Source organism: Hakea prostrata, chromosome 9, assembly GCF_041222555.1.
Source record: "Hakea prostrata isolate BN-2017 chromosome 9, UWA_Hpros_2, whole genome shotgun sequence".
Taxonomy (NCBI): Eukaryota; Viridiplantae; Streptophyta; class Magnoliopsida; order Proteales; family Proteaceae; genus Hakea; species Hakea prostrata.
Genome location: NC_142608.1, coordinates 5,653,005 through 5,675,478, shown reverse-complemented (window position 1 = coordinate 5,675,478; position 22,474 = coordinate 5,653,005). Strand labels below are relative to the sequence as shown.

General features: G+C 38.3%; 2 protein-coding genes and 3 non-coding genes across 5 annotated transcripts; 3 read left to right on the top strand and 2 right to left on the bottom strand.

The window, feature by feature from the left end:
• The first annotated feature begins 550 nt into the window (after positions 1-550).
• Positions 551-623, top strand: TRNAF-GAA (transfer RNA phenylalanine (anticodon GAA)). The gene has a single exon. It is a non-coding gene; the product is annotated as a tRNA-Phe (tRNA).
• A 3,248-nt stretch (positions 624-3,871) lies between these two features.
• TRNAF-GAA (transfer RNA phenylalanine (anticodon GAA)) lies at positions 3,872-3,944 on the top strand. The gene has a single exon. It is a non-coding gene; the product is annotated as a tRNA-Phe (tRNA).
• Positions 3,945-7,462: 3,518 nt separating this feature from the next.
• On the top strand, positions 7,463-7,535 carry TRNAF-GAA (transfer RNA phenylalanine (anticodon GAA)). The gene has a single exon. It is a non-coding gene; the product is annotated as a tRNA-Phe (tRNA).
• Positions 7,536-8,496: 961 nt separating this feature from the next.
• LOC149004259 (endonuclease/exonuclease/phosphatase family protein) lies at positions 8,497-12,466 on the bottom strand. Its single transcript, XM_089135508.1, is given in 5 exon segments — positions 8,497-9,429; positions 9,906-10,016; positions 10,110-10,255; positions 11,796-12,069; positions 12,071-12,466. Coding segments are annotated over 5 exon segments (1,416 nt in total). The 5' UTR covers positions 12,371-12,466; the 3' UTR covers positions 8,497-8,844.
• A 2,533-nt stretch (positions 12,467-14,999) lies between these two features.
• Positions 15,000-18,364, bottom strand: LOC149004258 (glucan endo-1,3-beta-glucosidase 1-like). The gene is given in 6 exon segments (XM_089169246.1): positions 15,000-15,594; positions 15,597-15,701; positions 15,704-15,753; positions 16,273-16,300; positions 16,584-17,888; positions 17,975-18,364. Coding segments are annotated over 6 exon segments (1,779 nt in total). The 5' UTR covers positions 18,051-18,364; the 3' UTR covers positions 15,000-15,379.
• Positions 18,365-22,474: the final 4,110 nt, after the last annotated feature.

Genomic DNA, 22,474 nt, shown 5'->3' with positions numbered 1-22,474 from the left:
AAAGGTAACACCCACACGTATAAATGCATCTATTCCTCCGGTAATCAACCAATACACTTTGAGCATAACTTTTTAGTTTTTGCGCGAGACCTGATTCAAGTTCAACATCTGACTTTGCCATCGAGGCGGCTGCCCGACACACATGCCGGCCCGCAACTAACCTTTCTTGCGAGTTTGTGAATGGGTATTTCTTATTAGTTTTATTTGATAGGATATGCCCATGTTCAACCGGCACCCCCCCCCCACCCCCCCCCCCCCCCCGCGCCCCCCCCCCCGTGTTTTTTTTTTTTTAAACCCCTTTAAAAAATTTTGGGTGAATGTCAAGTGCAAATGAGCCTAGAAATGCAGCCCCCCGAGTTTTGACAAACAATATGCCCATGTTCAACCTTTGGGTGATTGGTGATGACCAACAGCATGAAATTGCCGTCATGCTGGTCTTGGCAGCAAGCTAGCAATACCGAATCACATTGCATTTGCTCTTCCTAGGCATCTCAGGTTGGATAATCAGTTAAAATATAATTATGTTTTGTTAAGGTTTGAATAACAAAATGCGGGGATAGCTCAGTTGGGAGAGCGTCAGACTGAAGATCTGAAGGTCACGTGTTCGATCCACGTTCACCGCACTTGATAATTTTATTTTTTTCATGGTGTTTCATTTTTTTGGGTAAGATTTTCATTGTGTTTATGCTTTAACTTTAAAACCAAACTTAGATGGAAAAACTTTTCCATTTGCATGTTCATCCTTGAATCTTAAAGCCGAAATTAGATGGAATACGTTGATCACACAAGACCCTAGATGCACCTCTCCACTTTATCCACCCTATTTTAATTCTTTGAGAAACATTATCTTCTATACCAACTCTTTTATTTATGATTGAACCTAAGTACCTAAAAGAATCACTTTGAGAAATCTTCTTATCGTCAAGTTTCATCACTTCATCATCTGCCTAATTATGATTAAAGTCACAAACTATGATATTTTGTCTACGTTCTACTTAATTTAAAATCTCTTGATCCCAAAGATGTTTTCCATGATTTTAACTTGGTATTAATCCCCACTTAAGTCCCATCTCTCAACATAATATCATCAACAAAAAACATATACCAAGGGACCTCATCTTGAATGTATTTAGTTTATTCATCCATTGCAAGTACAAATGAATATGGGTTTAAAGTTGATCTTTGATGTAGTCCAATTGCAATTGGGAATTCATTACTTTTTCTCCCACTATTCTTACACTTGTTATTGAACTATCATACATATCCTTAATTATTTCTACATATTTACTTATAACACTTATTTTCTCTAGTACTTGCCAAATTAATGCTCTAGGAACTCTAATATAAATTTTTTCTAGGTTTATAAATACCATATGAAGGTGTTTTCTACACTCTCTACACTTTTCCATAAGTCTCCTAATTAGGTAAATACTCTGCTTTGTAAATCTTTTCGGCATAAACCCAAACTGGTTCTCCATAATTGTGGTTTAAGTTTCTCAAACAAGTTTTAATTACTCTCACATAATTTCATAGTATGATTTATCAGTTTAATGCTCCGATAGTTATTACAACTTTGAATTTCTCCTTTATTTTTATAAATCAAAACCACAATGCTTCTCCTCCATACTTCTAGCATTTTCCTTGTACTCATAATCTTGTTGAACAACTTAATTAATCAAACTAATATTCGGGTTCCTAAGCTCTTCCATACTTCTATTGGGATTTCATCAGGACCTTGTGTCTTACCTAGTTTCATCCTCCTTAATGCTTCTTTTACTTCGAACATCAAAATTCTCCGTATATATGTTTGAAAATTGGTGCATTGATGAATGATGTAATCGTCCGATCCACAGGTGCTTGAAGCATGCTCGTTTAATAGACTAGAGAAATAGATTTTCGGTCTTTTTTTAATGTCTTCATCATATACTAGTACTTTACCATTTCCATTTTTAATACATCTAACATGATCAAGATCTCTACTCTTTATATCCTTTATTTTAGCTATCTTATAAATAGATTTTTCTCCTTTCTTATTACCCAACTTAATTATAACTCTTTATACTTCTTCTCCTTTGCTTTTCCCGCAATTTTTTTAGCTTTATTTCTAGCCAATTTATACATTTGAAGATCCTCAACATCCTTAGTTTTTTGCCCTATTTTAAAATTAATTTTCTAATTCCTAATGATAGTTTGAACCTCACTATCCCACCACCAAGTTTCTCTATAAGAATTGAGTTTTCCTTTTGATTCACCTATGACATCTTTAGCTACCTTCTTGATACACATAGTCATCTCATTCCACATCGTATTAATATCCCCCTCAAAATCCCACTTTCCTTGTTTGACTACTTCATTAGAGAAGGATTTCAAGCGCTTCTCTTTTCAAGTTCCACCATCTTATCCTAAGATAATTAACCTTTCACATTTTATGAGTTTTTGGAGTTAGGTATATATCTAAAACCATAGGTCTATATTGTGCAGTTAAGCTTTCCCCTGGTACCACCTTGCAATCCTTGCACAACAATCTATCAATATTTCTAGTTAAGAAGAAATCTATTTGACTTCTATGATGTCCACTTTTGAAAGTAATTAAATGTTCATCTCTCTTTTTGAAGTAAATATTTATAGTAGATAGATCAAAAGCAATAGCAAAATCTAAAATTTGAAATCCCTTCCTCATTCCTCTCTCCAAAACCATATCCTGCATGTATAATCTCATAGCCTTTTTTATTTTTTCCAATATGTCCACTTGGGTCACCTCCTATGATAATCTTTTCTCCTTGACAAATTCCTTGCATTAATCCATTCATTAGTTTCTCAAAATTCTAACTTTAGACTTTCATCCAATCTTACTTGAGGTGCATATGCCCAAATTATATTTATAATCTCTTTTTTCGTTACAAGCTTGATAGGAATAATCCTATCACCAACTTTGTTAACATCTACCACATCATTCTTAAAATCTTTATCCACTATTATACCTACCCCATTTTTATTAGTTTTATCCCTAGTATACAAGAGTTTAGAGTCATCCAACTCTTTAGTTTTTTTACCCTTCCATCTAGTCTCTTGAATGCGAGTTATATTAATCATTCTTTTCCTCAAAACATCTATCAATTCTAAGCTCTTACCTATTACAAGATCATATGTTCTAGGATGTCAATCCAATTCTACGTTTTTGGATTAGCTTATTTACCTGCACTCATTTACGGCTTGGGAACTCTTGTCTACTTATCACTATGTTCGGACACCAATGTGACGCGTCGTTTACAAGGGACACCCTAGCTAACCCTTGTTCACTTATCACTGCATTGAGGCAATAGTGTAGTCGAGTCGCTTCTTTTGACAGGGAACACCCTAACGTTTATCATATAAGGTCGAATCCATGAAAAAAAGGTTTGACTAGATTTTTTCCAGTGTCGACTGTCGACCTGACGCACCAACCTTCCTCCTTTACCAAATCTTGGGATCGACAACAAAACACCGGCGGAGTTACCTTTAAGGCAATTAACAAATGACTAATGATAAAGCCACAACTTCCTCATCCTATAATAGCTTTATACCCTAGGTTCTCAACTAGACGATAAGGGGATGCCTTACCTTTTGTGACATTAAAAATTTTATGCGGAATGCCAAGTCCAAATTGAATCTGTAATGCAAGAAAATGCATGCCCTTCTCAGTTCTGACAAACAATTGCCCATGTTCAACATTTGGGTGATGACCTACAGCATGAATTTACTGTCTCAACCTTTAAAATAAAACTAGCCTTCATGTTGGTCTCGGTTGCAAGCCAGTAATGCCAGGCCAAATCTCGGGTTGGACAACCAATTGAACAAATAAGTATATTTGTTACGATTACAATAACAACATGCGGGGATAGCTCAGTTGGGAGAGCGTCAGACTGAAGATCTGAAGGTCACGTGTTCGATCCACGCTCACCGCAATTTATAATTTTATTTTTTTAAATTAGAATTTCTTTTTTTGTCTAGCAAACTAGTCTGAATTCTTTTACGGGCATTCCATAGCATTTAATTACCTTCAAAAGTAGACATCATAGAAGACAAATAGATTTCTTCCTAACTAAAAGGACGGATAGATTGTTGTGCAAGGATTGCAAGGTGATACCGGGAGGAAAGCTTAATTGTTCAACATAGACTTGTGGTCTTGGATATGTGTTTAACCATCAAAACTCATAAAAGGTCCAATGTTAACTATCCCAGGATAAGATGGTGGAACTTGAAAGGAGAGTGTTTGAAATGCTTCGTTAATGAAATAGTTAAACAAAGAAAGTGGAATTTTAAGGGGGATACAAATGCGATGTGGAATGAGAAGATGGCTATGTGTATCAAGAAGGTGGCTAAAGATGTCCTAGGTGAATTAAAAGGAAAGCTCGATTCTTATACTTGGTGTGGATACGTTCATGTTGCCATTAGAATAAAAAGTTATTTTAGACATGGCAAAAACTAAGGTGTTGGATCTTCAAAAGTATAGATGAATGTATTGAGGAATTGTTATCTTGTTGGGCGGGGAATCTTTTTGATACTATGGGTGGGGTTCTTTTTTGATATATTAAAAATGGAGATGATAAAGTATTAGTATAAGGACATTAAGAAAAGATGGGAAATCTATTTCTCTAGTCTACTAAATAAGCAACTTCAAGCACTTATGATTCGGAAGATCACACCTTTCACCAAGGCACCAATTTTCAAACTTATATACGTAGAATTTCGATGTCCGAAGTAAAAGAAGCACTAAGGAGGATGAAACTCGGCAAGACACAAGGTCCTGATGAAATCCCAATAGAATTGTGGAAGAGCTTAGGAACCCATGGACTAGTTTGGTTGACTAAGTTGTTTAATAAGATTATGAGCACATGGAAAATGCCAGATGAATGGAGGAGAAGCGTCGTAGTTCTAATTTATAAAAATAAAGGAGATATTCAAAGTTGTAATAACTATAGGAACATTAAATTGATGAGCCATACTATAAAATTATGGGAGAGAATAATTGAAACCCGTTGAGACACCTAACTACAATTACGGAGAACCAGTTTGGGTTTATGTCGCAAAGACCTACAACGGAGGCTATTTACCTAATTATGAGACTTATGAAAAGGTATAGAGAATGTAGGAAATACCTTCATATGGTATTTATTGACCTAGAAAAAGCTTATGATAGAGTCCCTAGAGCATTAATTTGGCAAGTACTACGGAAAAAAAGTGTTGCAAGTAAATATGTAGATATAGTTAAGGATATATATGATGGTTACAAGTGTAAGAACAATGGGGGTACAAAGTAATGAATTTCCAATTACAGTTGGGTTACATCAAAGATTAACTTTAAGCCCATATCTATTTGCACTTGTAATGGATGAATTAACTAAAGACATTCAAGATGAGGTCCTTTGGTGTATGTTTTTTGCTGATAATATTGTGTTGATTGATGAGACTCGAGTGAAGATTAATATCAAATTAGAATCATGGAGAGTAGCTTTGAAATTAAAAGGCTTTAAACTAAGTAGAACAAAGACAGAATATCTAGTTTGTAACTTTAGTCATGATCAAGTAGACGATGAGGTAGTGATACTTGATGATAAGGAGATTCCTCAGAGTGATTGTTTTAAGTACCTAGGTTCAACCATAAGTAAAAGAGGTGATTTAGAGGAGGATGTTTCTCAAAGAATTAAAATATGGTGGATGAAGTGGAGAGGTGCGTCCAGGGTCTTGTGTGATCAGCGTATTCCATTAAAGCTTAAAGGAAAATTTTTTAGGACCGTTATTCGACTAGCTATGATGTACAGTGCAGAGTGTTAGACTGTTAAAAAGAATCATATAGATAAACTTAGTGTGGCAGAAATGAGGATGCTAAGATGGATGAGTGGCAAAACTAGGATGGATAACATAAGGAATGATCATATTAGAGTTGGTTTGGGAGTTGCTCCCATAAGTGATAAGCTTCGAGAAAGTTGTTTGAGGTGGCACGGCCACATTCAATGGAGACCTATAAATGCCCATGTACGGAGAAGTGATATAATCTAGATTGAATGAACTAGAAGAGCTAGGGGTAGACCTAAGATAACCTTAAGAGAAACGGTGAGAAATGATATGCATAGCTTAGGCCTAGTATCTAGCATGGCTTTGAACAGAACTGATTGGAAGTCAAGAATCCATGTAGCCGACCCCATTTAGTTGGGACAAGGCTTATTGTTGTTGTTGTATCAAAAGCAATAGCAAAATCTAAAATTGAAATCCCTTCTTCATTCATCTCTCCAAAACCATATCTTGCATATATACTCTCACAGCCCTCAAATTTGATTTTTTTCCAATATGTCCATTTGGGTCACCTCCTATGATAATCTTTTCTCCTTGACGATTCCTTGCATTAATCCATTCATTAGTTTATCAAAATTCTAACTTTAGACTTTCATTCAATCTTACTTGAGGTGCATATGCCCAAATTATATTTACAATCTCTTTCTCCGTTACAAGCTTAATAGCAATAATCATATCACCCACTCTTTTAACATCTACCACATCATTCTTAAAATCTTTATCCACTATTATACCTACCCCATTTTTATTAGTTTTATCCCCAGTATATCAGAGTTTAGAGTCATCTAACTCTTTATCTTTTTTACCTTTTTGTCTAATCTCTTGAATGCGAGCTATATTAATCATTCTTTTCCTCATAACATCTATCAATTCTAAGCTTTTATCTATTAAAGATCATATGTTCTATGATGCCAATCCAATCCTACGTTTTTGGATTAGCTTATTTACTTGCATTCGTCCACGGCTTGGGAACTCTTGCCTACTTATCACTGCATTCAAAGCCGATGTGACGCGTCGCTTATAGGGGACGCCCTATAGCTAACCCTTGCCCACTTGTCACTGCACTCAGGCCATAGTGTAGTCGTGTTACTTCTTTTGACGGGGAACACCCTAGTGTTTATCATATAAGGTCGAATCCATAGAAAAAGGGTTTGACTAGATTTTTTCTAGTGTTGGCTGCCGACCTGACACACCAACCCTCCTCCTTTACCCGAGCTTGGGATTGGCAGCAAAACACTAGCGGAGTTACCTCTAATGCAATTAACAAATGACTAATGATCAAGCCATAGCTTCCTCATCCTATAATAGCTCTATACCCTAGGTTCTCAACTAGACGATAAGGGGAGGCCTTACCTTTTGTGACATAAAAAATTTTTGCGGAATGTCAAGTCCAAATTCATCTGCAGTGCAAGAAATGCAAGCCCTTCTGAGTTCTAACAAACAATTGCCCATGTTCAACCTTTAGGTGAAAATGGTGATGATCTACAACATGAAATTACCGTCTCAACCTTTAAAATAAATATAGCCTTCATGCTGGTCTCGGCAGCAAGCCAGTAATGCTGGGCCAAATCTCGCATTGGACAATCAATTGAACAAATAATTATATTTGTTACAATTACAATAACAAAATGCGGGGATAGCTCAGTTGGGAGAGCGTCAGACTGAAGATCTGAAGGTCACGTGTTCGATCCACGTTCACCGCATTGACAATTTTATTTTTTTCATGATTTTGATGGTTTAACTTTAAAACCAAACTTAGATGGGAAATCTTTTCTTTTTGCATGTTCATCCTAAAATCTTGAAGCCGAAATTAGATGGATAAGTCAGAATTTCCTTCTTTTTTTTGTCTAGCAAAACTAGTCAGAATCATATACAGGCATTCCATAATAAGTATATATATGTGTCAAACTGAATAAAGTGAGTGACTATCGAACTATTTCTTACAATAAAAACCGACATTATAGATAGCAATGCTGTATTTGTAATTTTGTATAATCTCTAGCAACACCAATATATATTGCTATTGTGATACTAAAATATTCGTAATTTCTTAAGGAAATACCAATCAAGGTGAATAAACTCTTAGGTCTCACTTTACCTATATTATATTCAGCTCGAAAGGTAGGAAAGAATAACACGAGCGAAAAAGCTGGAGGGAGGGGGGTGGGGACAGACCGAAGACGAATTTGAAGCCCAAATTACAACAATGAGTCTCTTCCTTAAGTTGTCTATCCACAAGGGCTTAGAAGCGAGATGGGATAGCTTGGAGAACGAGATTTATGGGTCCATCTATGAAGGTTTTGCTCCAACCAAATGTGAGCAACACATGCAGCAAAAAGGAACCTCCCAACTATATTGGCAATGGAGAAGCCACCAAGGAAGAGGAGATCCAGTGGCACTCTATCTAGGACGACTAGGGACATCTATACCGGGGCCAGAAGGTAGCACTCGCATCGTTACTGCACCTTATTACTTAGTCCTAGTGTCTCAACATACAAGTTGAAGCTACCTGTTTGGCATTGCATTTAACACATCCATGAAGGAATCGTGAGGAGAAACCTCAAATTTCAACTTAAATTCCTGGTTTATGCTACTTGCGGAGAAGCTTTAAGAACCCACTTCAATCAAAGTAGTAAGCTCCCTAAAAAGAATTTCAGAGACTGGTGCATTGCTTGTCAAAAGGGAGTAGCAGAGGAAGTGTAAAATATGGCATGCAACATTCTGGACAATTTAGACAGCTTTAATGCTTTTGGGAAAGACAAAAAAAGGAAACAAAAAACAAAAGAACAAGATCCCAGCTCAACAAAAAGCATCCATATTGTACAAAAGATGCGAGCCAATTGCTAATCATCTGAAGTGCAAGTCATAATGCTCCACCAGAAGTGGTGCTTTCGGTGTTTTCATCTGGGGTGGTGAATCTCAAGTCTTTAACCATAATTAGACCAATCATACTTACAAAATTAAGGAAGAAAGGGCAGATGAAGGTTAGCAATTTCACAAAGCCATGTATCATCACTGGCTGCTGATTGTTAAGAGTAAGCCATAATGGTCACTCGGCAAAACAGGGAGTTCCAACTTCTTCACTTCTTTCCTCACTTTTTTCTCCTTGCAGTAAGTCAGTCCTGGAATTGCCTCCATCCCTATCATATCAACTGCACTTATTTTAAAGTCACGTAACCTGCAAACTAACCGGTCTAATCGCTTCTGCAGTGTCCTGTTACCAGACAACATCTGATTGGATTTGGTATCATAAGTCCATCCATTTTCCCCAGGCCTTAGCTCCAGCCAAACATCCACCCACCCTTCAGGCAAGGGAAATTCACCGTCCAACTTGTCATCCCAGTTCATATCACCACCAAATATTACATTTGGAGCATCCTTGAGAACGTTAAGTGCCTCTTTTGCCTGAACAACACGCTCCTTGCTGAACATCTGGTCCCATTTAGGAGGCCCTGGGCAGGGACTCTCAAGGTGACTGGTAGCAAGAATCAAGGGTTTGCCCATTGCATCTTCAATCTCAGCGGTGCAAAGTTCCCTACCCATTACTGAGTTTCTGAAGGGTTTACAGCTGAAGGATTTTACAGGCAGTTTACTTAACTGCAAGTGAGATTTAGACATAAGTTAAGATTGCATAAACTAGAATCTTGCTAAAACGTATAAAGATGTGTCAGATAAAAGCTCAAATAGATGCCAAAACTTGTAGGAATCCAGATAAACTGAAACCCACAAATCATGCCAGGAAGGAAGAAAAACAAAGAGGGAAATCATCAAAATAACTGAGGGCAACAGGAGAAAAATGTTGTTCATCTTATTGCATGGACAGTGACCTGATATATCAGCTTAACATTCTGACCAGCCAAAAAAACATGATGGAACAAATGATCAGCAGGTTGAATAGAAAGCTAATACCATCTGAGGGAAAGAGAGGGGAGGGGGAGATGGTGATCTACTCATTGCTAAACAATAAATGGATGATCCTGATCAACTGCATCCATACTGGCATATAGAATCTGGTCAAGGGACAGTAAGCTAAACATGAAAAGAATGCACAAGGATGAGAAGGGGATCAGAACCTGCATGCAGAAATAAGGTCTTGTGTTTGCCATCTCACTTGAGACTGAACAAGTGTAAACTTTCCACCAGCTTGCATGCTTAAAGATGTCATATATATCGGGGGTGACCTCCTGCAAAATAAAAACTTGTAAAGTTCATAAGTAAAGACGCACAAAAGAAACTTCCTAGGAACTCAAAATAAGCTGAGAATGGACTAGAAAAACCTGGAAACAGATGAGGTCCGGGGAATGCTGTAGAATGAGATTCCCAAGTGCTTTCATCCTCTCATGCATCTCCAAATCTTCTCGGAACCAAACATTATAACTCAAAATCTTTAATGTACTACCAGAAGCATCCAGATTTTTGTCTACTGCATTCATTTAACACTCCATGATGAATATTTCCAAAACAACAATTATAATGTCTCATAATTATCATCTTTAAATATAAAATAACTAAAAATCTACTATTTTAGATACCTCTGCACTTTCTTAGCTGCAACATATGTTACCTGGACATGGAAATTGATACAACCAGGGTGTAGTAAATATTCTATTCACAACACTCTTATTGGTTTTTCCACAAATTGTCAACAGGATTCCTGCTAATGATTTGGAGTGTCTCAGTAACATAGGCTGCAACTATTAGGTTTAGCAGTTTAAAACATGTGTAATGTGTTCATAGTAATTATCACCACAGGAGCAAACAGGAATCACAAGCAAGGGAAACTCTAGAGAGAGTTCCAAGAAACAATATGGTTAGGCTTCACAACCTTCACAATTTTGATTGATTCTCAAGTTATTGTTCAAGAGCTGGACCAGAAGATGAGTACTGGGCCATCGGATATTATTACGTTTCTGGTAGGACTGTAGGATTATCATCAAAGATTTTGTTAATGTACCTATTTTAAGCGTGATAGGTCTTTGATCTCTCCTGCCCATCATCTGGCTATCAGGACAAGAAGGATGGATCAGTACTACTATGTATGTTTTTGCTCTTTTGGGTCGGCAAGTGTAAGTTTAGATCATGTTAACCCAATTGTGTTATTAAATAATAATTTATTAACTTGGAGAGGAAAAAATTAAAAAGCATAGTAAGAAGAGCCCATGGTAACAATATGAATAGTTAGTACCGCCCTATAACTCATTTTTTAACTCTCTAAAACCCCAATCCAAAGCTGATAAGCTATAATAATAGTAATGCCTCAAATGAACAAAGATTTTCCTTTAACAAACCAGTGAGGGAATAAAGGTCTCAGACATGATAGGTAAGCCTCCAGGGCCCTCTAACCTCTCTGAAGGCCAGAAATGAGTAAGCTAATGCTAGCAGATCTCTTTACACACCCACACACACAAACACACACAGCCCAAAAGAAGAAGAAGAAAATGCTACCAGATCTCCAAACACCAAGAACAACTGTAATACTAACAAATATTAAGTCCTTTAAGTCCTGTTTATCTTCTGCAATTCAGCGACGAGTCTCGAATTATCTAGACCAAAGATCAACCACCAAAGTTGAGTTTGATAATGTTCTTATGAAAGAAAGGGAGTGGAGGGCCAGGGACTGTAAGACAGCATTTTCTTTGAAGATGAGACCATTAGAACAATACAGGTTCAGAATATCCCGACCTTTCTAAGCCCATGAATCCAACATCAGTCGTAGTTCCAAGACACCCGAAAATAAAACAGTGAAGACCAAAACAGAATATATTAATCCTTTAAAAAGACAAAACCCTTCAAACAACAGAAACAGAAGCCACAAGAAACAGCAGAAAACGAAAGATTTTCAATCGCTTAAACCAGGGAAACCAAAAAGATCATACCAATGAAAAGCAACATAGAGAAGAAGGGGAAAGGGGCAAGTGGGTATTTTACCAGAATGAATATAGAGCAAAAGAACAAAATCTCACCTACGAGGGTTTCTGCCTGCCTCGACGATTTTTCCCCTCGGAACTTACCAGATTCACTGACGCTATCACCATCCTCAATTGTGTCCCGAGTCTTCCTCTTACAGGGTTGCAAGGGCAAGAAAACAGAACCCACTTCAGAACCCAATTCATCATCTGATCCAATAGTCTCCAAATTGTCTAATCTCGATAGAAAAGAACCATTTTGTCTGGTACCGCATATTTCACAACTAGTATTGGCAAATGTGTTAGAGAAAGTACACGACTTGCAAGCCCATGTTAATGGTGAAAAAGGGAGAAGACGATGACGGATTTAACGACGAAGAAGAAGATTGACAGATTTGGCACGATAATTTATGCGATGGAGAATTGAGGAAGGTGCACTTCGAGCAAGCCCAAGCCATTAATCCGCGCGGAGAAGCAAAGGTTTTGTATAGAGCTTTTGAAGAAACCAAGTAGAAAGAAAGCTGCAAAGCACTCGAAATGTTCACTGGAATGGAAAGGAAGAGATGAATCTCCCTTGCCGATTTTCTTGTAGCCTTTATAGTCCGAAAAACTGGGGGGAAAACCGAAGCCATTCAAATCGGATTTTCCGCTTCGATGTGCCAATTGCTTCTTGGTCATTTTTCCATTCTCAAAGAATGATAAAATACCTAAAACAGTAGATGCCACAAGGATTCGACTCATTCGAGCAAACCAGTTTTATATTTTGACTGATGTAATTCTGCACCTGATGGATTTTGATCAATTTGAATCAAGAAATTTTTTCTTTTTTTTTTTTTTTTTTGGAAATGAGGTTCATCCGGCCGGTTTGCGCGCACCACGACTACATCCTCAAGATGCTATTTAAATAATTAATATAGGCGTGACTTCGCCCCTGGCCCGAAGAGATAAATCCACCAAGTACAAGAAACTTGCATCTAATTGACCCAAGCAAGGGGCTAGAGACGCCTCCAAAGGTTATCATTTATGGATGGATCAACTTCACACAATCTGACTCCTTTGGTTCATCAAAGGTCCACTGGAAAAGGTAGTCAAGAGCCCTAGAGTAGAGGTGGTAGGAAATGTCTCCTATGCATAATCACTAGTTGGAACCTATAAAAACTAAACTTCACCCTGAAGGAAACTCCATTCTTACCTGTCACCAAATATGGTAAAGTGATATTCTTCTCAACATCTTTGATGGGCAATGCAAATCCATTAAGCAAACGGAAACTATACCATATCTAATTTATACAATATAATTTTTTTTTTTGTGTAATTATACGATACAATTTCAGTATTTGCAAAAACAGTATTGTACATTTCTAATACAAAATCGCATGCAAAAAATACTTTAAATATATTTGTTATAAGTGCAATTGTGATCCACTGCTAAAGGTAGCACCTTCAAATGGACTAGCCTGGGTTTGATTATGCTCCATGGCAAAATTTCCATTTTAATTTCACAGTGTAAGTAGTGTAAGTAGTGTAAGTAGTTAAATTCTTAGAAACATAACTAAGTTATCACAAGCTCACGGGTAGTCTAAACTAGTGCCTTTCAACATATTGGCGCAGTTGGGTACGATTTAACGGTTTCGGTTTACAATTGACACCTTTACTAACGAGTCCGGATCAGCTATCCGTCGAGGGAGCACTCTGTGCTCACCGACGGCTTTACCACCATGAATACAGGGGACCCAGGGATTGGGTTCCTCAATAACAAGGTGCAAAGTTGTCAAATCAAGCTTAGGCCATCATGCCTACTACCCGTCTCTGATATGACACAAAAAAGCTTCCATTCTCTGATATGACACAATATAGCTTTCATTCCCATGACCTAGCACCCTGGACAATCCAATAGTTACAAAGAATCAAGTTTCACTATAAATACCCTTTGCCTACCGTATTTAATAATAATGTTCATTTACTCCCACAACTTTTTCTAAGCTTAATTTTCAGTTCAAGCAATTCTAAAGCCCTTTTCTACAATGGAATTGTACTTGAATCTAATCTAACCTTCGGAGGCAACTGTGTTATACCACCTGAGTCTACCAACACTCACTCTTCTCAGTTAATTCTCAGTTAAAAGAAAAGCAAAATCAACCAGATTCAAGCAAGAACATGTCTTTTTGTCATTAAATCTAAGCTAATCATGTGCATGTCACGTCCAAGTCTGCCATGTGCAAGATATATGGATGGCTAAGAACTGGTGGTTGTCTGTTCCAAGAGGGGGAGGGGAGGGGAATTATTAATTTAGGGTAGAAAGTCCTTTTCAGATCTTGCAACGGCTCTGGAGCCTCATGCAGTGGGTGAGTCATAGGATGAGTAACTGAAGTTTGCTTAACACCCAAACCCTTGAAAAAAACTTTGTAAATTGGCTTCCTGCTGTAGTAAAGCAACATATCCTTGCCTCAAGGAAAAGTCAATTTGAATTTTGAGAGTAGTAATAATAAACAACACTGGTTTGAGAGAGAGAGAGAGAGAAAGGTGATGACTTTTAAGATAGTGGGCCTTTTGTGCTTGTTGTGTCAACCCACTGGAGGGGCATTTTTCCATACTTTAGTATACACGATTGAAAAGAGAGCTGCCCAGAACAGTACAGTTCAAAATTTTATGGAGAATTTGAAAGAACACAGTTGCCAAGTTAGCATTCTGGCAATATGATGATGGAGGATAGGCAGGAATAGAAGAAGCAAAGATGAATAACTCATCACCAGGGTGTGAAATATAACATCTGGTGGCTGTTGAAAACCTGTTCATGACTGAATAGTGGCTCGATCCATCCACCTTCCATCTGCTTCACCTTTCATGCCTTTGTTCTTATTCCACCCGCCCATGTCATAGTCTCATAACCTGTGCAACAATCCATTTCAAAAACTTAAAAGAGTGCTATATTCGTGTTCTTATTAGCAAAAGACCGTAATCATCAGGTGATTTTTGCCTTTGGACAAGGAATTGGATTCAAGCCATTCAGCAAGGATTCTCTCTAGCCCTTGATCACCAATGACCAATCCATCATTTCACAACAGTTGGAAAATCTCCCACTTAGTTCATAATATCCTCAGGTTGGCGGCCTCTTTCTCTGAATGTTTCATTTTTTCATGTGCTTGGGGAGTGAACTTCACAGCGGATAAACTCACCAAATCAATAGCTCCCCACCCCTTTCTTATCTTGGATATTGCTTTTGGATATTGCTTTTTGATTCCCTTATGTCTAAAACTACCTCGTGGTTTTTTTTAAATCAATGAACATACTTTTCTCACAAAAAATTATATATGTTCATGTTCTAATTTTTAAAACTAGATGGGGATAAGAATGTCTTTGTCCACAAAAGTTATGGGAGCTCAAAGCACGGGAACGTGTGCCTTTAGTCTGTTGGAAACACTCTGTAAAGTTCATCGATTCCAAATTTCTGTTAAGAAAAGACTTCTCTGTATGGCCAAATCGAATATAAAACTTTGGCTCAATTGAGCAACAACATATCTTACTGAAATAATTGAAAAAATCAACCAATCCTCTTTTATTACAGGTAGGTACACCACATCTTCACTGAACTTGAAACCAAAACAATAAAGGAACTACACAATTACATTCTTCCATTTCTCCTAGTCACCCTTGTGCACCGAGTTCCTGCATTTAAAACACTGGATGTATTTGCCTTTCAGGAGGGGACCCATAGAAGCATCAATATTAGCACTGTGCACCCACATGAAAAACAATTCTCTTCTTAAATCAATCTTGTAAAGAAGGAAAGCTCCTTCCCTTTGCTGTCGCATAATTTTCTTCCTCTTGATCATGGTGGTTGCGGGGGTCCCATCATGATGAAGAAGGTGATAGTGAACAAGTGAACCAATAAACCCAACAAAGAAGTCGATAAGTTCTCATTCCTTGTGATTAAAGACCATCTTAACATCTCTGCACCACTTAACTTGTGGCATTGGTGGTGCTTACAGCTTTTGTCTTGTTAGCTACCCTCTTACTGCAACAATGTATACACACCACAAGTTAAACAGAGATCAGAAAAAACACCAGAACCTAATTATTTATGGACACTTTCGAGAGATGGATTGTTGATGGAAATGAGCATAAATCACAGATTTACAAGTGTACTCCTGTATGTGTGTGTGTGAATCTTGTTGCCCTCGTGAACTCTCTGAACCAGTTACATTTGTAAGGATGGAGTTTAAAGTTTAAATCCAGTATCCGATGCATCACATGAGATTTCAGCCCAGAGGATCTTCACAAGGACAAACAGACACACGGAAGCACACTCAGTGGTCATATGGCACCAAAATAACCCATCAACCAAAGCGCCAAATTCCTAAAAGAAGACAACCTAATTGTCCTCTTTAGAAGGTTAACATCACTCCCATTGGTCCATGCCAGTTTAGGAACACAGAGAAACCCAGTAACAGAGTCTGTGGATGAAAATTAAAGAATGACAATGAGTGAAAGCATAATACTAAACAGAAATTAGTAGGGAAGCAACCATGCTCACCTTCCAGGAAAAATACAGCTCCCATGACCTGCCAACAACATTTCAAGTCCCAATGTTAATGTCTTATTCAGGGCCTAGGAGACTTTACTCCCCTAATTTAGCCTAATTGGATCAATTCAAACCCTTAATCTGCAAGCAAGTTCTGTTTTTTCCCATTTTAGGTTAGGACAAGATAATACAAGTTTGAAATTTGAAGGCATTCTTTGGTTTAGGTATGCTTAGAGAAAAAAGAAAAATCCGGTTTTGTTTAACTTTGTATCAATAAAAATTTGAGCATAGCAGAGCGATTATGCATCTGGATTTTTACTTACTTGGGTCAGTGGTGGTTATCATGGCGACGCCCTTGAAATCGCAGGACCCAGAACCCTTCCCTTGGTTCTGGTAATAGCTATCAAAGGCATATGAAGCGTGATTCTGGACATTGTTGGGATCGAAACAGTCCTCCCCAGGTTGTATCTCAGAGCAATTAGCCCTCCCAGGACCGCACGCCCAATCCAGAGCCGCTTGCAATGTCTTCTTGTCCACATCATCCATGGCCACACAGTAAGTCTGGTTCGTCGTATCGTTCGCCAAAAATGCTCCACTCCCTGAAACATGCAGCACATACACCGCCGACCCATTACCGTAGAACAACCCCCAATTCGCTTCCGACACCGGCGGCGCCCTCAGGTCCTCATTGAACAATTCATATAAGTAAACACTCGAGGTTACTTCTGGGTGCAGAGGCGTTCCACCACGGTCTAACACATGCTTTATCAAATTTGAGTTATAGGTGTCTGCGTTGTCAACGGTGGCGTAAGGTTCCTTGGAATCCCCTTTTGAAGGCCACCCAGTTTCCGTCACAAGAACCTCCACATCTGTGATGTTCAAGTTCTTCATGGAGAAGTATGCCCCGTCGATCATGGCGTCCAGCACATTGGTGTAGTGAAGCAGAGTATTTGGGTCGACCATCTCTTTCGCTTGCGTCAAGGGTTTGAATAAGGAACTGTCAAGAGGCACCACCCCTTTGTTCTCCATGAAAACGTAGTAAGGATAGAGATTCATCATCAGTGGAGAACCAGTTCTCGACAGGAACTGAAGCAGGGGCAGCATCACCGAATTAAACGACTGGTTGAAGAAAGCCTGAGATGGGGGAAATGGGTCGAGTATAATGGAGGCAGAGTGGGGTGTCGAAATCTTGATCTTGTTGTGTAGGTTGGAAGCCACTAGGGCACTGTAGAGGGATTGAATCGCCGGAACAAGAAGGGGAGCAGAGGATGGGATGGTGGTTAAGACCTCGTCGCCGACAGCAATACCGATAATTAAGGTTCCAGGGTAGAATGCCACAACGTTGCGATTGATCCAGGCGGCGGCGGTGGTGTTTGAAGCGCCAATGGCGAGCAATTGGTTATTGGGTACCCCAACAACGACGCGGATCTTGGTACGAGCTAGGGCTTTGAGAATATCAGTGTCGGCGTCGTAGACACGGACATGCGTGATCTTCTGTAACTGAAGAAACGAAACAAGGTCTGCCGGAGATAAGATATTAGAGACGTCGGTTCCGATATTTAAACCCACAAAAGGCTCTTCATCTGCTTCTTGCTTCTTCAACTCTGCAACTACTCCTGTTCCTTCTGCTGCAACGAAGCACAAGAGAAATGGGAAAAAGAGGAAAGCTTCAAAAAAACTAAGTAGGGCGTGCAGTGGGATTGTTTTAATTTACCTGTTCTTGTCGAAAGAGCGGCCAGAATTAAAAGTATTAAGCCAAGTAGAACTGGGTTAAGCTTAGAAACCGCCATTATAGTATTTAATAAAGAGAAGAAACAAGCTTAGTTCTTCCTCTGCTTCCTCTGTTTCATCGGTAGAACCTTGCATTGTCTTCGAAAATCTATGTTTTCTCTCTTCGCTGAAGCTCCTCTTCCAAGTTCAAACATGAAAGAAATCATGAAACCCGAGACACAGAGATAGAAAGAGCGAGAGAACCACGAGATCCAAGTGAAGTGTTAGGAGAGGGACCCGAGAAGAAGCTGAAACAGGGCTCGAAGAATTTACTAGATCCGTGTGTTGAAGAGTTGGAGTGAACTAAGAAGTTTTGAGTTTGAGTGACTGTTACTGTTTATTTATTAGTATTTTGATAATCGATTTGGTTCTATTTTCAATTCTAACTTTGACTCTTGGGAAATATTGTAATTTAAGACTTTTCCCCTTTATCGAAGTTCCTTAATTGCCCTCGTAAGCCGACAACACCGAACCGCTACGGTCTGGTTGGATCCGATTTGGAGGTTTTAAAAATCCTGGTTTAAAGTTTAAACCCGTCATTACTTATTATTGGCCACTTTAAATGAACCGACTGCATTTACACTTTACAGGCTGTCACGATCGCTGGGTGGTCCTTGTACAGGACAGCCAAGGAATTTCTATGAAGTTTCTTTGTGGTCGGAGATTACCAAATCAAGTGCTTCTAGAAATTTTCAAAAAAAAAAAAAAAAAATTGAAATTTTGGATCTTTAGGAGATGAATGTGTGATACTGATACTTTTCAATCATACAATAGAATATAATCTACATAAAAATCACTCAAAATCTTACGAACCTAACTTCGGATTTATTGTATTAATATTCACTATCAAAAAAGCTCCCTACATCTTTAGCAGTCAAAATTGGCTGATGGGCAAGCAAAGCAACATCTGAGAGTTCTGGTCGAAAGGGATTCGAAGATTAGGGATCTAATCCAACCAATTTGATTGGCCAATAGTATTTAGTATGGCAATTGCATTAAGGTTATTTTGGTAAATATAGGGTCTCTAAATTGTCCTAAAAGGCATAGGTTGATGGTAGCCCACTGTAGGATTCTAGGAAAGGGTACTATTATTCTATTCTTTCCTTGTTTGATGATGGAAACACAAGGTTTGGACAAAAGCATGGAAGCTATAGAGGATAATTATTTGTTTTGGGCTGAGTCTATATGAAATTTTATCAGGTCTATTATGGGTCATCTATTTTTCTTTTTTAGATAAATAACACATATCCATCAGTCACATCTAAAGGTTCATATTAAATTAAAATAAAAAATTTATATCTTCTAAATTGTACCTCAACTTTTAAATGTGACTAATGAACATGTTTTTTTCATTCAGAAAAATATAGATAATCCACTTCAATTATTAGAAATTGACTAATAAAATTTCAAACTAAGTATGGTTAAGGTGTCAACATAGAACATCACTTTTGACAAGAAAACACATAGAACATATCAATCCAATAAAGTGGGAAGGTCGTGTAAGCTGCAAGTTTTTAGCAATTCAATCCAAAGAGCGAGTTGGGTATGCTGCAAGTTTTTCCATAGATTAACCAAATAGGCCAATCATTTAGAATTTGAACACAGGAGGAGAAAAGATTCTTTACGAAAAAGAGAGGAAAAAGAAAAAACAAATGCTGCTGATAAAAGTGTACCCAACCTTTTCTAGAAAGTGACAAAAATGAGCAACTTATTCAATTGAATTTGATTTCTTAAAAAAAAAAATTTATTTGTTGTGTATTTTTGAGCAAATTGTATTGGCATTTCAAAATGGAGGCTTTAATGCACTAACACTTTATTTTATGTTTAAAAAATATAACACCCCAATTCATTATATTAGTGAAATAATTTTAACCTACTGATTGTTTTTCTTTAATTTTAAAAATGTCCTTACTAAAATTTGAAGAGAAAAAAATCCAAAAATAATGTCTTTATTAAATACGCTTAGTTAGTGGAAGAATATTCTTTTGTTTTTTTGGTAAATAAGAATAAGATTTCTTAGAAGAGTATGTATAATAGTCTTAACGAAAATATAACTAATCATTTTAACTGAATAAGATCTATGTGTTTTTTATACATAAAGTGGTGTGTCAGTGCTTTAAAGCCTCCATTTTGGGGTACTAGTGTAATTTACGTTTACATTTTTTATATCAAATAGTTTTTTTTTTTTTTTTTTGGGGGGGGGGGTGGGGGGGGGGGGGTTTTTGGGTGGTGTGGTGGGGGTTGGGTTTTTTTTTTTTTTTTGTTGGGGGTTTAGTATGAGGTGGGTGGGTGGGGGGGGGGGGGGGGGGGGGGGTTTTTGGTGGGGGGGGTGGGGGGGGTTTTTTTTTTTTTGGTGGGGGGGGGGTGGGGGTTTTTTTTTTTTTCCCCCCTTTTTTTTTTTTTTTTTTTTTTTTTTTTTTTTTTTTGTGTTTTGTTTGTTTTGTCTCTTTGGTTAGGAAACACCCTCTTCTTCTTTGGGTTGGGGTTTTTTTGGGGTGGGGGGGGGGGGGGGGGCGCGCGGGGGGGGGGGGGGGCCCCCCACCCCCAAACCGACAGGGGGGGGGGCCCCCCCCCCCCCCCCCGGGGGGGGGTTGGTTGGCTCCTCCCCCCCCCTCTCCTATTTTACAAACTTCCTCCCCCCCGGTTGTTTTCCCTTTTTCTTTTATATGTTTGAAGAATTTGTAATACAATTACCCCCAACAAGTAGTTTTGATATCAAATAAAAGATTGAGATTAATAAGGGTATTTTTGGTATCTATTCTCATTCTCGATTTTTTAGCTTTTTCATTAGTTTTAAGTATTTGACACATATTTTTATTTCTTATTTTTATTTTAAAAAATAGAAAAGTCCTCAAATCTATAATAGATTTTTTTTCTTTCTATTATCAATTATGAGCATGGTCCGACATGTCGACTGGTGTCGCCGTGTCGGTGGCCGGCGACACCACCGACATGTCAACATTAGTCGACATGTCGGACGATTTGTAAATTTAAATCGAGACCCGGCCATCGGTGGTTGAGGAGGAAGGACGCAGAGTTGCATAATTGGAGATCTCTGCAACTATAACAATGGTTGCGGCAAATCCATACCTCTCTCATTCGTTGTATTTCTCTTCTTCGTTTGCTTCTTACTCTTCTGCGCCATTGACTCGATGCCTGCTCTCTCGTAAATCGTCAAGCTTCTATTTCTGCAGAGAAACTACAAGTGCACGAATCCTCACCCTCCCTACTCAAGAGCGGAATTTGGGTTTTAAAATATCTTCTACGACTTCTCATGGTGATGGATTTGAATCGAGCCTGTCAATGAGTCTGGGAGAAAACGATGCTATGATTGCGTCGTCGGCTTGCTCGTCTCCTGCTGCATCCATCGATTTTCTTATTATGTATCATCGGCTTAAGGCATGAACGACTTGGATAGAATAAAGATTGCTTACGATTTATCATGACTTGATTTTCATGAGAAGAAAACAAAGTAGAAGTGTAGAATTGAAGAAGATGAAGCAGAACAGTTTCTGGGTGCTACAGTTCTGCGTGAAAACAACCGGTGAAATCGAAAAATCGAGTCGGTCGACAATATATCGCCGACTTGTGTTTTTATCGGTGTCGCTGGGGGGTGTTGTGTCGCCCCCCAGCGACAGGTCGAAATATTGCCCCGTGTTGACGATATATCGCGGACACGAGGAACCATGATTATAAGTGAGAAATTCATTTTCTACATTTATGCTCAAGTCGACTTAAATGTCCAAGTTAAATTAAGGTTAAAATAGTCAATGCACATTCTTTTTATGCAAACCATATTTTTTTCAAAGGAATTTAGAAGTTCTTTCGTTGGGAGCTACTCCCTCTTCCTTTGTTCCTGCATCGCCAGAAAATCCTTGGAAACATGGCCAGAGAATCCACCTTCAACTCCTCTCAAGAGACACACCCATCACCATTTTCTCAAAAATCCCACCTTGGGAAGCAAGCTCATCACCCTATACTCTTGTCTATGGCCAAATTGAGGAAGCTTGTCGTGTTTTTGAAGATGTCATTGAGTCTTTTGAACATGTACCAAAATCTCTTTGGGTTGCCATGTCCGTTGCACATTCGGGAATTGGGGACTCTCAAGATTCCGTCCTTGTTTACTCCAAGATGCTTCATCGGAGTATTAGAGTAGGTAATTTTTGCATTCTCATTCTCGTCAGCACTTAAGCTTAAGGCATGTTCTCATTTTTTTATTTTTTTTTTTTTGGGGGATTTGTTGGTGGGATTTTAAAATCTGAAGATGTTGGGTTTAGTGATGAAAATCACTTTATCTTTGTTTTGAATTCAAAATTTGAATTTGGTGGGTCCCACTTAGTGTTTAACATGGGTAGGTGTTTGGTATCATTAAGAGGGCCTTGGGAGAGGTAAATGGAGAGAGAAAAAGTGAGTTTCTAGTGACTTCTAAAGGGGTTTTTGTCCA